The sequence below is a fragment of the Larimichthys crocea genome, chromosome II (assembly GCF_000972845.2).
Source record: "Larimichthys crocea isolate SSNF chromosome II, L_crocea_2.0, whole genome shotgun sequence".
Lineage (NCBI taxonomy): Eukaryota > Metazoa > Chordata > Actinopteri > Sciaenidae > Larimichthys > Larimichthys crocea.
Genome location: NC_040012.1, coordinates 11,288,525 through 11,300,874, shown reverse-complemented (window position 1 = coordinate 11,300,874; position 12,350 = coordinate 11,288,525). Strand labels below are relative to the sequence as shown.

Genomic DNA, 12,350 nt, shown 5'->3' with positions numbered 1-12,350 from the left:
TAGTTGAATTTATATTAAACTAAATATGTTGGACTGAAGGAATTTGAAATATTCAAAATTATTTCATAAATAATGAAAATTATCATTAATTGCAGCTCTATTTTTATGTGTGTTCAGTGAGCAGTAACTTATAGATCCAGTGTCCAGATTTAAGAGGCTACAATGGAATATGATATGCATAAGTTATATATGATATGTTCTCATTAATTTATTTATTTATAGCACCACGTTGTCACAGAAGTTGTCTCTTGACACTTCTCACTTATATAATATTATTAACAGAGCCCAAAAGTTAACGAACCCTAACCCTCACCTCACTAATCACATGAAATTAAGAATAGTTTTGTTTTGTTTTCTTTGAATGAGTCTTTTATATTTACAGATGCTGCGGGTCCTCTTCCACAGAGGGGGCCATGTTGAACCACATGTTTCTACGGTAGCTCAGAATGGACAAACTAAACACCGGCTTTAGACAGGACGTCTAGTAGGCACCGTGGTTTCTACTTCATGCTAGCAGGGAGAGAGAAATCCTAAACACTGCAATTATTTTAATTATTGATCAATTATTCTCTCAATTAAATAATTATTTAGCAGAAATATAAAGAAATATATTCACAATATTAAATACAGTTGAGATGGTAGAGACAATTGAATTTCGGCATCTATACTTACATAATCTTAATTTTTTTTAAATTTGTGTCTACTAATCAGCTGATCACCTAATCAGTCTGGCTCTCCAGTAACCAGACAGTAATGTTGGGTGTTTTCATTTTCGTCTGTCTCTATCGGTGCCGTGTGCCTTTCTGATGTGCATCTAATTGCTGCCAGTATTTCATTTGGTGCTGAACATTCTTACTGGCCCTTGAAGGAGCTTTTCCCTGTACTCACTCAAAACTCTGCTCCTCCTCTAATGAGACCGCTGGGGCTCAGCTTGGGATTTGACATGAAAGAGGTTGGTTAGTGTCATTCCCTGACTGTCTCCAGGATCACTGAGCTGTCTTAAAGGTGCAATATGTTAGATCCGAAACCATCTTAGTTAGTTTTTGCACTGTTCCAACAATCACCAACTCTGGTTTGGTCAAAATAAATCCTTAATGCATCGAGTTAGATGTGAAAATATTAAATGCTGCCACTGCTGCTCTGATGTCCAACCTTCCTCTTGCTCCTCCTGAGCATGATGCCTCTCCTGTCCCTGTCTGAACTCCATGTCTTTGTCGTCCCTGGAGTTAGAGTCGTGGTCAGAGCCGGTGTAAATCTGACAGGTGGAAAGTTGTCTCAGTTCTTACATATAGTACCATTAAAACTGGGCAATATATCTACAAATATGTCATTCAGATAGTTAGTTTCTTTTCCATCAAAACAGCAATCATCTGCTCATTTCAGTTTGGCAAATGTTATTACACCATGATCCTCTAATTACATGCTTGAATGCTGAGACAAAGATGAAATGTGTTTGCATCCCCAGGAAGATAACAATGGAAATGTGTGAGCAGCAGAAATGTGATTTCAATAAGGATGATAGCAATTTTTACAGAAGAAAAATCATTAACTTTTGCCCGGAGCGCTTTTATTCTGGAGTGATTTCCGCACAGCCTTGGAGGGTTTATTTTTAATTAAATTAATGATTTTGTGAAATGATTTTACAAATAAACATAGTTTAAGAAAGTTAGTCACAGTAAGTGTGTAAGTCACGTTAGGGAAAGTTCTGAAACAACGCAGTGCAGAAAGGGGATTGTTACACCAGTTTTCAAAGCTTTTGTTTCATACCGTAAATTGGAAATACTCTATACGGTCAGGTTTCATTTCCAGTAACACAGGTGCAGGGTAGATACAGATTTTCTGCAGCCACTGCTTTGTTCTTTTGTCTCTAGCTCAATGCATTATCGATTCTGCTGAAAACAAAATGTATAACTAACTCTGCAGTCGTCAATATTGCTATATTAACAGTAGAAAAATTATTGTGTGATGTGAAAAGAGTCACTTAATGATTATTAGTGATGAACCCACAGAGAATTATCACCTGATCGTTTTGGCAGTGTTTGAGCACATTTCAGTTTATCATGTTTGGTTTTCAGGCCCACAACTTAAAGGACCAGTGTGCAGGATTTAGTAGCATCACGTGGTGTAAATGCTGCATTACAATCTCCTCGCCTCAGCCTCTCCTTACTAGTGTGACAGCGAAATGACAGTGGTGAAAAGCGAAAAGGCCCTGTAGAGTTTGTCTGTTTTTAAAGCATTTTAAAGCAATAAAAACAAAAAAGATTTTCAGGTGATTATACACTAATGAAAATATAGTTATGCATATGACATATGAAAATATAGCTTTAGCTTACACACTGGACCTTTAACTGATTCAGTTCACTCTATCTCATTCGTTCATCTACCTCATTCCCAGCAGCGGCAGCAGGCAAAATTAGTGATGATCATTTAGCAGCTAAAGAAAGATGCTTTTCTTTCTTGGTAAACACCAAAAATGGAGCTCAAAGGAGAAGAAATATGGGACACAAACATCACTTCAAATGAATGCAAATACACTGTAGCTCCAATGCTAATATATTGTCTGCTGGAGGTGTAAATAGGAAACTCTTCTTACATCGATTTTATGAATTAATAATATGTCAGTGTTGCATTTTTGGGGTGCAAAGTAGTTCACATGAATCACTCTAAATGATGTTTGCTAACAAGTTCCCCACCTTCAACCTTAAGGGTGATAAAACGTCAGTGTTGTGTGCACAGCTCAATCGTCTAATCAGTTGACCGATTGTTTTTATGAAGTAAATTTTAGATAAATATACAGAGAGAAGACACAGAAACATGGCCAGTCACACAAAATGTGTATACATAAACAAAAATGTAAAATTAAAGAAATGGCTCCAGTGAAACGATGCATACTTGGTGCCATGGAAACAAACCACCACACAGTAAAAGGCTGACATTAGTGTCTATTGGTGGAGAGGCACTGTTAAAGACAGAAAGCAAATGTTGGAAAGACTAATGATGATTGTCATGCATGGCCTGTGTAACCTCTGGAGCTTAATGAAATTGAGCTTTGGATCAAACTGCTGACGAGGGACGATTCACAGAGACTAGGAGACACGTTCGCTTCCACACAGAGCCTGTATAGAACAAATGAGCTCAAGCATTTAACACAGCAGTTAATTGTGCCTCATATCTATAGACATGTTTCCAAAGAAATCAAGAATAAAGGAAATCAATGCAGCTGGTCAGCCAGCGGAGAAACCAGGCTGTCAGCTATAACCCTGATGGTGGTATTGTTGGAGTAATTTGCTTGCCTGCCACACATGCAGCATCTTTCTCCTCTTTGTTTTGCTTTGTTTTCGGGGTCTGAGGTAGTTATCCCTGTTGATGCCAAAATAGAAACTTCACTTTTATTGGGTCTTTCGTCCCTAACGAAAAAAAAGAGATAATAATCCTATCCAGTTGTTTTCTAGGAATAAAAAGGTTTGAGCTTAAGGCTAAAAAGAAAGAAGGCAGGCATTTGTCTTGCCTTGTAGCCAGAAAAAAATAGGCGTGGTGTTGAGATGACATACAGTAGCTGCCGGCAGAGCTGGATCCAGGCAATCAATTTAGTTGTTTTGCTGCCGGAAACGCCTGAAAGCACACGGAGGGAAAATAACTATTTAACAGTATTGGAGCTGGTACTTTTGCTCCCCCTTATTTTTCAGTTTTCAGACTGTTATTACCACAACTTTTGAACACAGAAAAAAAACTGCTCTGCATAGTTTCATCCTCTCTTTGTTATGAATTAATAACTTTTGGCTATAATTGAATTGGCTGGAGATAATATTAAAGGTCTTGAAATGATCTTTGTACTAAATTAAGGTTTGCAGTTAAATACCGTAACAAATGTTAGTTAAATAACAAATGTGCTGGTAGGAAGAGAAAGAGACTCCCAGTGCATAATTAAAGTCTACAGTTTGACCTTTTTGGTATTTCTATTGAATAAAGACAAGAAATCTGTGTCACATATTTAAAAAAGGTTTGCCTACAAGACTGAATAACAGTGTGATCTTAGTGTGAAGGTCACACTTTGTACATTCAATTACATTTTGTGCCGTAATCAAAGCAACTTTTATCTTATTCATAATTATTTTTTTCTTCTTTTTTCTTTTGACTACCTACAAAAACCTGGGTATTTACACTATAGCTCAGTAAAAGGTAATTAAAAAGGTAATGTATGTAAATAAAAAAAGAATATCATTGTCATTTTGGACATCTTAAAGCAGGCTTTATAGTTATTGAACAGCAGAAACCTTAGGTGGAAACAAAACAACTAAAAGTTTCCTGTTAAATACATAAAAGAAAGTATAAAAATGTACTGTAGTATACTATACAGATGCATTGAGGTAACTACAGAAAGGTACAGTAACTCCTGCTGCTTCCAGTCTATGCTAAGATAACATATTCAGTATGTAGTACACATCTGAAAGTGAGTGTCAATCTTCCCCAAGACGTTTATTCCCCAAAATGTTGCACTTGCTCAAATAAAACTTCCTTTTTCACTTCAATACTCATGACTATATATTTTCCAGTGGAAATGGGGAGAACAAAACATGATGGTAGATTCAAAATTGGCAGTTAGTTCACATCTCTGCATCACTCAGTGAGACAGGGACCCCATGATGCCCATGAGTCATTTCCACCCCTCTCTGCTCTGTGTTCTGTATTTAAACTAGCTCGAATCTAATTATTTTAGCTCGATTCATCCCTTCTAAACTTGCAAATTATACCGTCTCCTCCAAGTACATGTAATAATAGAACATTTAAAGCTATTTTTCACTTTTCAGAATCTTTTTTTTTTTTTTACCACCATATACCGACGCAGCTGTGATCCGGTTACTCGGCCAAAACTCACATTACAGAGTGAAAAAGATTTCAGCTAACATAATGAATGAAAAATTCGTCTCAGTGTAGAGCTGAGCCTGCCAAGCCGAATCCTGTGATAGTCTCACATAAATGGAGCAAAGCACCTTTAATATCAGCCAGAGACACATCTACATGCAGCAGGATATCAACCCTTGTTACACTGCATTTGTGGAATTATATTTGATACTGGCACAAAAGAAGATCTAGAAACTGTGTTACAATGGATATTACGTGTCTGTAAGGGGATTTTTCAGTGTTTTCTCCAACTGGCTGGCTCCTTTAAGTTATCAATTATATAGATATATTGATCTACGAGCAAGCTGCAGATTCTTCAGTATTAAAGACTTCATCGTTTTCCCTGTTGCAGAATTTCTTCATCACAATTGTTTCTACTTTGATTGATACGTTCCCCCCGCCTCTCTATACCATTGGAGGTCTCCATCACCGGAGGAAAACAATTTCATCCACTGGCTCCACCTCATTCTCCATTCGACTGTAGAGAGAGTGTGTAGGGGAGGCAACAAGCTTTATATTCCTTTCTGCAGGCTGCAAGTCAACAGACTAAAAAGAATCTCTTCAATCTGTGGAAAAAGGGAGGAGTTGGGTTCTGGGCAGCTACTGCACAAAGAGGGAAAACCACCGAAATCTGCAAGTATTGTCTGGCACTGGAGAGGAGAGATGGAGGAGTGAAAGATCTGAGCAACAGGGGTAAGCCTCTCCGGATTTTCAAAGTGATTGCCTCTGGGAGTGAAGTCGTCGCTTACATCTGCAATTATCATGTCCATTTATCCATTGATGAAGGTGAAAGTGATGGTTACGCTTGATGGATTTTGTTAATGGAGTGATTCAGCTGTTTTTCTCATAAAGGAATCATTATGTAAATCAGTTTTGCCTCCCCAAAGGAGATCAGTTGCTTTTTGTTTATATCTTCACGGCAAAGGATTTTCAAGCCTGAACAGTGGGACAGCTGCAAATTAGGACTAGGACTGTCGCTGCTACCTGCAATTTGTGATACACAAACCTGGAGATGGTTGTGGAGGAAGCCACTGTGTGTAAATTGGGGATGCCTAGTGCGGGCTACTAGGACACAGCAGTTAGTAAAAGGCTTGCCACAAGTAATCATGGTTGAAGCACCCACATCTGAGTCAGTCGCCCTGGGGCCACACAGACAAAATGATGCCCAAGAGACCCCTCTGAAAAACACTGAGTCCAGCTCGCTTAAGCCAACATGGAAAGAGATCACAGTGAATTTCATAATGAGGACAAAGATCCATGGCTTAAAGTTTGTCTTCTCTCCGGACAAGTCGAAACCGCAACGGGTCATCTGGATCATGGCCTTCTTCGTTTGCTTCAGTCTCCTCGTCACTTGGTCCTGGAATCGAATCCTGTACCTGATGTCCTACCCGGCTATCACGAAGATCTACATGGTGTGGGCTCACAACATGTCCTTCCCAGCTGTTACCATCTGCAACAAAAATGTGTTCCGCGTATCCACTCTGACCAAGGATGACCTGTATCACAGCGGCTACTGGATGGACCTCATGTATCCTAATCACACAGTGATGGAGAGGAGCCTGTCCATCCTTAAAGACAGCCACAAGCAGAGTCTCCTGAGCCTGCTGGACTTCAACAACTACAATCCGCACCCCGATTATCGCATCAACACCACCGAGATGATGGGACGCCTCGGTCACCAGTTGGAGGACATGCTCCTGGAGTGCAGGTTCCGTGGGGAAACCTGCACCTACAAAAACTTCAGCACTGTATGTACAAGAAAAGAAAGATGGTGTTTGTCAGGTGTGGATTTGAATGTTGTTTGCAAGTGGTATTAATAATTCATGTAAGCATTTGACGACACACCCTCCAGCAGGGTGTTTTTTAAGGTGTTGACGTTTGAAAGCTGCAAACAAGCCTGCGCTGTTTTTAACTCTCAGACATGACAGATTTTTTCCTCATTAAACTTGCTGTCTTCAAAACAGTCACTGAAGCAAACAAATGCATCTGTTACCGTCATGTTGTGGTGGAAAATCAATGTCATGTCATGATCAGTGACTTCATTGTGTGTGTCTTTGTTTCTCATTTGGTTATATTCACCCCGACGAGTTCCTGACTTGCTTTCACACCTTTTTGCTTTACAACCTGTGACAGCAATATTAAGGAAGAAAGATTAGGGCCATTATTAATTCACATGTCGTAAATCAGTTTGAATTAAAATTTTAAGCTTCTCTAATTAAACATGCATCAGTGTGTGGCATTGTATGGACTCGTTTGAGAAATGCAGCTGAGTTTCCCCATTTAAAACACCAGACATAAGACTATTACACCCATTAATTTGTGAGTAAGCACTGAATGCTGCATGGAGGAAGTGGAGGATGCTTGCAAATCGTTCCGAATATTTCCATCAAATCAAACATAAACCTGCCGCTAATAACACCAGAAAAGCCGAGAAAAAAGGAGGAACTCCTGCAGTGAGAAGTGTGCATGCAGAGTGAATCATTTATTGACTGAGAATAATTTAAATCTTGGGAGACCTTTGTAGATTTAAAACACTAACCTCTTACTGGCATCACGTCTAACCACTTGCCTGCTGTAGATCTGAGAATCTCGATTTAAGTCCAGAAGAAAAATGTGTGATAACTTCAATTCATCTTGAGGCAGTGTGAAATACAAAAAGTCCTTCATATAAGATGACAGCTGTCCATGCTGGCGTCTCAGAGCAGAGCCTCCACAACCTTAAAGAACAGAAGACTGGGATCATTTGGGATTTGAACTGTGTTGTGTGCTCACATCTTAAGCAAATGTGCCTGAAGGAAGCTCCTGTTTTTATCTTAACTTTAATCTGAATCTTTAAAAATAGGTTTCTAGTTACTTTGCAGACCTCATTATATAGCCAGCAGGGGGGAAAGGACCAAAGAGCTGTTTTATCTGTCTGAGCTGCACCTAAGTCTCTATGAGTCTGGACATGGAACACTGACTTTGATCTCTTGAGATCAGCTTTGCAATACTGGCTGAGTTTCTTGCCAGCAGCCCCCTTACTACGACCTCGTCACAGTGGATGGTGAAAATGAACCATCAGATGACATCTCCTCCCTTCACTGTGATACTTGTTGTGTATGTCTAGTGAGGACAGACGCAGACAGACAGATTGTTGAGTCAGACAGCAAAAACACCATCCCAGCAGTCACAATGTCCGAGTGTTCCAGTGTGTGCATGACCTCTTTCTGTTTGAAAGTGAATGTTTGGACAACCATGTTCATTAATGTAGGAAGTGTGGCTTAATGTAGAAAATTATTCTTTTAACCTTTACAGTAAGGGCTTTATATGAGAGCAAAAAAGGTCAGAATCGTTTTCTTTTATGAGCATTTTAATAGCCAGTTAACCATTAATAATTCATGTTGAAATTACAACTGAATTTATTACATAGTTCAGAAACCATATATCGGAATTTGTGTGGTTCGAAATTCCCTTTTTTTGAAATTTTCAGAAGGTAATTTTGGATTTCGTAATCATTCACGCTTAATTTCGCAGATGGTTTTTTTTTTTCAATTTTCAAATTTTCATTTTGGTGTCTGAAACATAACCACTTCAATTTGAACAACCTGTTTTTGTTCTTAGCATTGAAATCCAAAAATGATCAACTGACTTGAAGCAACTTCAATATATTTTTTTTATTTTTATTTTATTGGAATTTGTGAAGCTTAGAAAGTGAAACTTTGAAGCTTTAAATTTTAAAGTGGGCAACCCTGTAATATGAAGTGACTACATTTCACAATTCAGTTGCTGGTAAAATCAAAATCTTCCGTAGTTTTTTTGGGGGGGATTTATCATTTTCCACTACAGTCATGACACGTTTACACTTATATGTAGTTAAATATGTAGGTGTTTGCTGGGAAGACAAACATGTTGCATATGTAATTTGATGAACTTGTGTGTGACTTTTTGTAAACCATACTTAGTTGTTGTCAGAACTTTAAAAGCTATATGCAACTAATATGGCAGCTGTTTGTAGCAGTTTTTAATACAGCAGATTTTTATATTCTGATGAAATGCATGAACAATAAATATAAGAAACAGACATTGCATTACATGCTCCTCTGAGTTGCAGTTCATCAGTTCTGCAGTTTCATAGTTTAATTTCAAAATGCTAGAGTTATCTTTATTTACACAGCCCCCTCAAGGTGTATTCAGAATTTTAAGCTTTCTTTAGCCAAACTGGAGACCCAATTTAAAATATCACAATTTCTAATCGTGATATAGAATTATTTTCACTTGTTTTGCAGAGAATAGAGAATTTTCCAATCGTACAGGAAAACCAATAAACCGAAAGAAAAATGTCTCCGTGAGCGGTGGGTGCTGAAGCAAAAGCTGTAAATAAATAACTCAAGCCAACTGGATTAATTAAATCAGAAAGGAGTTTGGTGTGAGCAGACCTACTGTAGTGATTGCACATCAAGCGTTAAGTACTGCTGAGTCTAACTGGCACAGGTTCAGTTTGTAAGTCAAGACATACAAATGTCTTTTACAAACCCAATTCCGAGTGTGTTTGTGTGCTCCGAGAGCTTCCACCTCAGATGTTTCTTATTTAATGATGGCAAACTAGTACATTCACACTAAGTTACTCAGGGGAAATTTGGAGTGAAATTGGATAAGGATTGATAGCTACTGCTGCTGCTAAGCAAAGCTCATTAATTTCTCAAATCAGAGCCAGGTGCCTGTTTAAAGCCGGTGCTGCTTTCTCTGATAATCACAAAAACCTCTGCAATGATTAGCTGTCCTGCACAATTACATTCTGGCATGTAATACATCTCGTACAGGTGCACAATTTACCACGGCACAAAGGAAAGGGTTTGACTTTTCATTCACGCTGTTGTTTTTTTGTGTGTGTTCTATTTATTTATTTATTTTTTTTTTACAGATTTACACACGTTATGGAAAATGCTACACGTTCAACTCGGGATTAGACGGCAACCCTTTGCTGACGACGTTAAAAGGCGGCACGGGGAACGGCTTGGAGATCATGTTGGATATTCAGCAGGATGAATACCTGCCTGTTTGGGGAGAGACAGGTCAGTGCAGACATTTATGGTAACATTGTAACTTGTATGACCCTTTCCTTCCATCTTGTTGGGAAAACCCACCTACTCTCTTTTTTTTTTATAAAATGTGGATGCATCGTTTGATATAGATAACAAAAAGAAAGATTTTCACAGGTCTTCTCGTTCGCTTTTCTGCTAAATGTTTGCACAACAGAAGTGATGTACTGGCATATTTAATAGCATATTATCTTGATATGTTCGTCCACGTCTGCAACTGACATCCTGTCTAATAAAATGCATTCGTTGACATATTGCCTTCACTTTATGGCAGACAACAACGCCAGTGAAGCGTACATTCAGAAAGTATACAGCATGTAATTAATCATTGGTTGTAAATCTGTTAAATACCCGTCCACCACACTAACATATGAGTATCTCTCTGATATTAGCTTTCAGCATGGGGTTTGGAAGCACTCGGTATCAGTGCCAGATCAAAAAAGCAGGTTTCCATCAGCGACCGTACTTGTTGTTATATTTTCTGGCGTGCTGTATCCACAGATGAGACCTCCTACGAAGCAGGCATCAAGGTTCAGATCCACAGCCAGGACGAACCGCCCTTCATTGACCAACTGGGATTTGGTGTGGCCCCTGGTTTTCAAACTTTTGTGTCATGTCAGCAGCAACTGGTACCTAATGTTCAGCCTCTTCCCCTCCAACCTCGACCTTTTTTGCTCCACTTTCATTCTGTGTTTGTCCCCAAATCCTCTCCAAGCCAGTGCCCATTACCTCTGTGTCACAGAGCCCTGGAGCAAAATCAGATGTTTGATTTACCGTGTGAGGGAAATGTGCGGTTAAGGTGTTAAATAAACACCCAGTTTTAGAAAAACAAGAATTATAGCAGCCAAAAGAATATTGACAGTGCAGGGCCAAGTAATGATTGAATGCAAGCATACAAAGCACGGTGTGCTTGTCAGAGCCAAAAGACACTCAGACTACAGAGCATGCAAAAATATCTGGCAGCTCAGAGTGTTTGTTTTACTTTTCATATCGAGTCTTCACTACTTTTAGCATCGGGCGGGAGGAATACAGCGTATTTGAATGCTGTGAAAATGGTCTCTAGTGGCGATTTCAAAGAGAATGCAGAAAAAAAACTGTGAGGAAGATTCAGACTCAGCCATGGTTAGCAGGCTTTAAGGATCGGAGCAAGAATTAAAGAAGTGTCTGAAGAGAGAATGAACAATTTCTTATAATTAACACCCTTTAAAGAAACTGTTAGTAAGTGATATTAAATGTAATAAATGAGGTCTAAACGCTGATGCCAACAGATGGCTTTAAAGATTCACTTAAAATAAATAACTGACCTCTGAAGACTGACTGTGTCTCGGGGGGAAAGATGTTAAAATTATCATGTTTTTTATGTTAAAGTGGACTAAAAGCTCCTGTCAGCATATTCGTTCACTTCCCGACATTAAAGGGATGCGCCATTAGATGAAAAAGATGACCCACAGCTATTTTGAAGAGATATTTTACTATGATTTAGGGACACGGTAAAATTACTGTTGTAGCACGTAATATCAAGGGAAGCGGAAACTCTAAAATGATTTCCTAGTCCTCAAATATCCCCTCGCTGCCGTCCGTGAAGGATGAAAAGTAAGAATTGATCGGGAAGCCTATGCGCAAGGTCATAACCACTGAGCTCACATGGATTTCCTCTCCAAATTTAATGAAACTGTAAGCAGTTATGTGACGTTGCCAAGACAACAAATTGAAATACTTTTGTCTGAGCTACAATAGCACACACGTCCAGAGACAACGACAGAGTGGGGAAATATTATAGTAAGTCGCAAGAAAATGGCGCCTGAGCCACAAAGGATTTAAGATTTTTGCAATGATTACCTTTGAGATCAAGTGTATTTTTGTCTTGTGCTGCAGGCTCATTCAAATTTCCGCCGCATATTCTTCACTTTGTGAAGTCTCCAAGTAATGAATACTCCAGCAGCTAATCAAATTCATTATTTTAGCAATTAATCAAGCCTAATTTAAATGATTTTGCTCCTAAAGTTAATGGTCTTTGGTCAATTCATGAGCATGAGATTAATGATCACATAAAATCTTCCACCCTTGTCTTAGCAGAATAACATGGGATGATTGAGGCAGGGTTTGTTCTCCTAAAACAGACACTTGGACACCACAAACATGATAAATGTTGTTTATGGGAAGCGGTTTTGAAACATGTAATGTCTCTGTCTCACTCTCTTTCTCTTTCTCTGTACAAAGTTGTAAAATGCTCCAAGTGTATCATCGTTCAACCATCTCCGAGAAGTGAATCTGATCTCTATTAATCACCAGCACAAAGTTTCCGTGTGAAAGCAAATATGCGTGAATTGTCATTTATAATCATGACAATAAGGCCGACATCAGTGACAG

General features: G+C 38.8%; 1 protein-coding gene across 7 annotated transcripts in view; it reads left to right on the top strand.

Annotated features, from left to right (window-relative positions):
* asic1c (acid-sensing (proton-gated) ion channel 1c) overlaps window positions 1–12,350 on the top strand; it is an 84,293-nt gene that overhangs the window by 59,499 nt on the left and 12,444 nt on the right. For 2 of the 7 annotated variants that reach the window (XM_019273267.2, XM_019273269.2), the window contains exons 2-3: window positions 9,803–9,953; window positions 10,482–10,609. In XM_019273267.2, the coding sequence (XP_019128812.2) occupies window positions 9,803–9,953; window positions 10,482–10,609 (279 nt within the window). Of the gene's footprint in view, window positions 1–5,329; window positions 6,651–9,802; window positions 9,954–10,481; window positions 10,610–12,350 lie in introns of those variants that run through there. The other 5 variants (XM_019273262.2, XM_019273265.2, XM_019273266.2 and 2 more) reach the window with 5 other exon arrangements.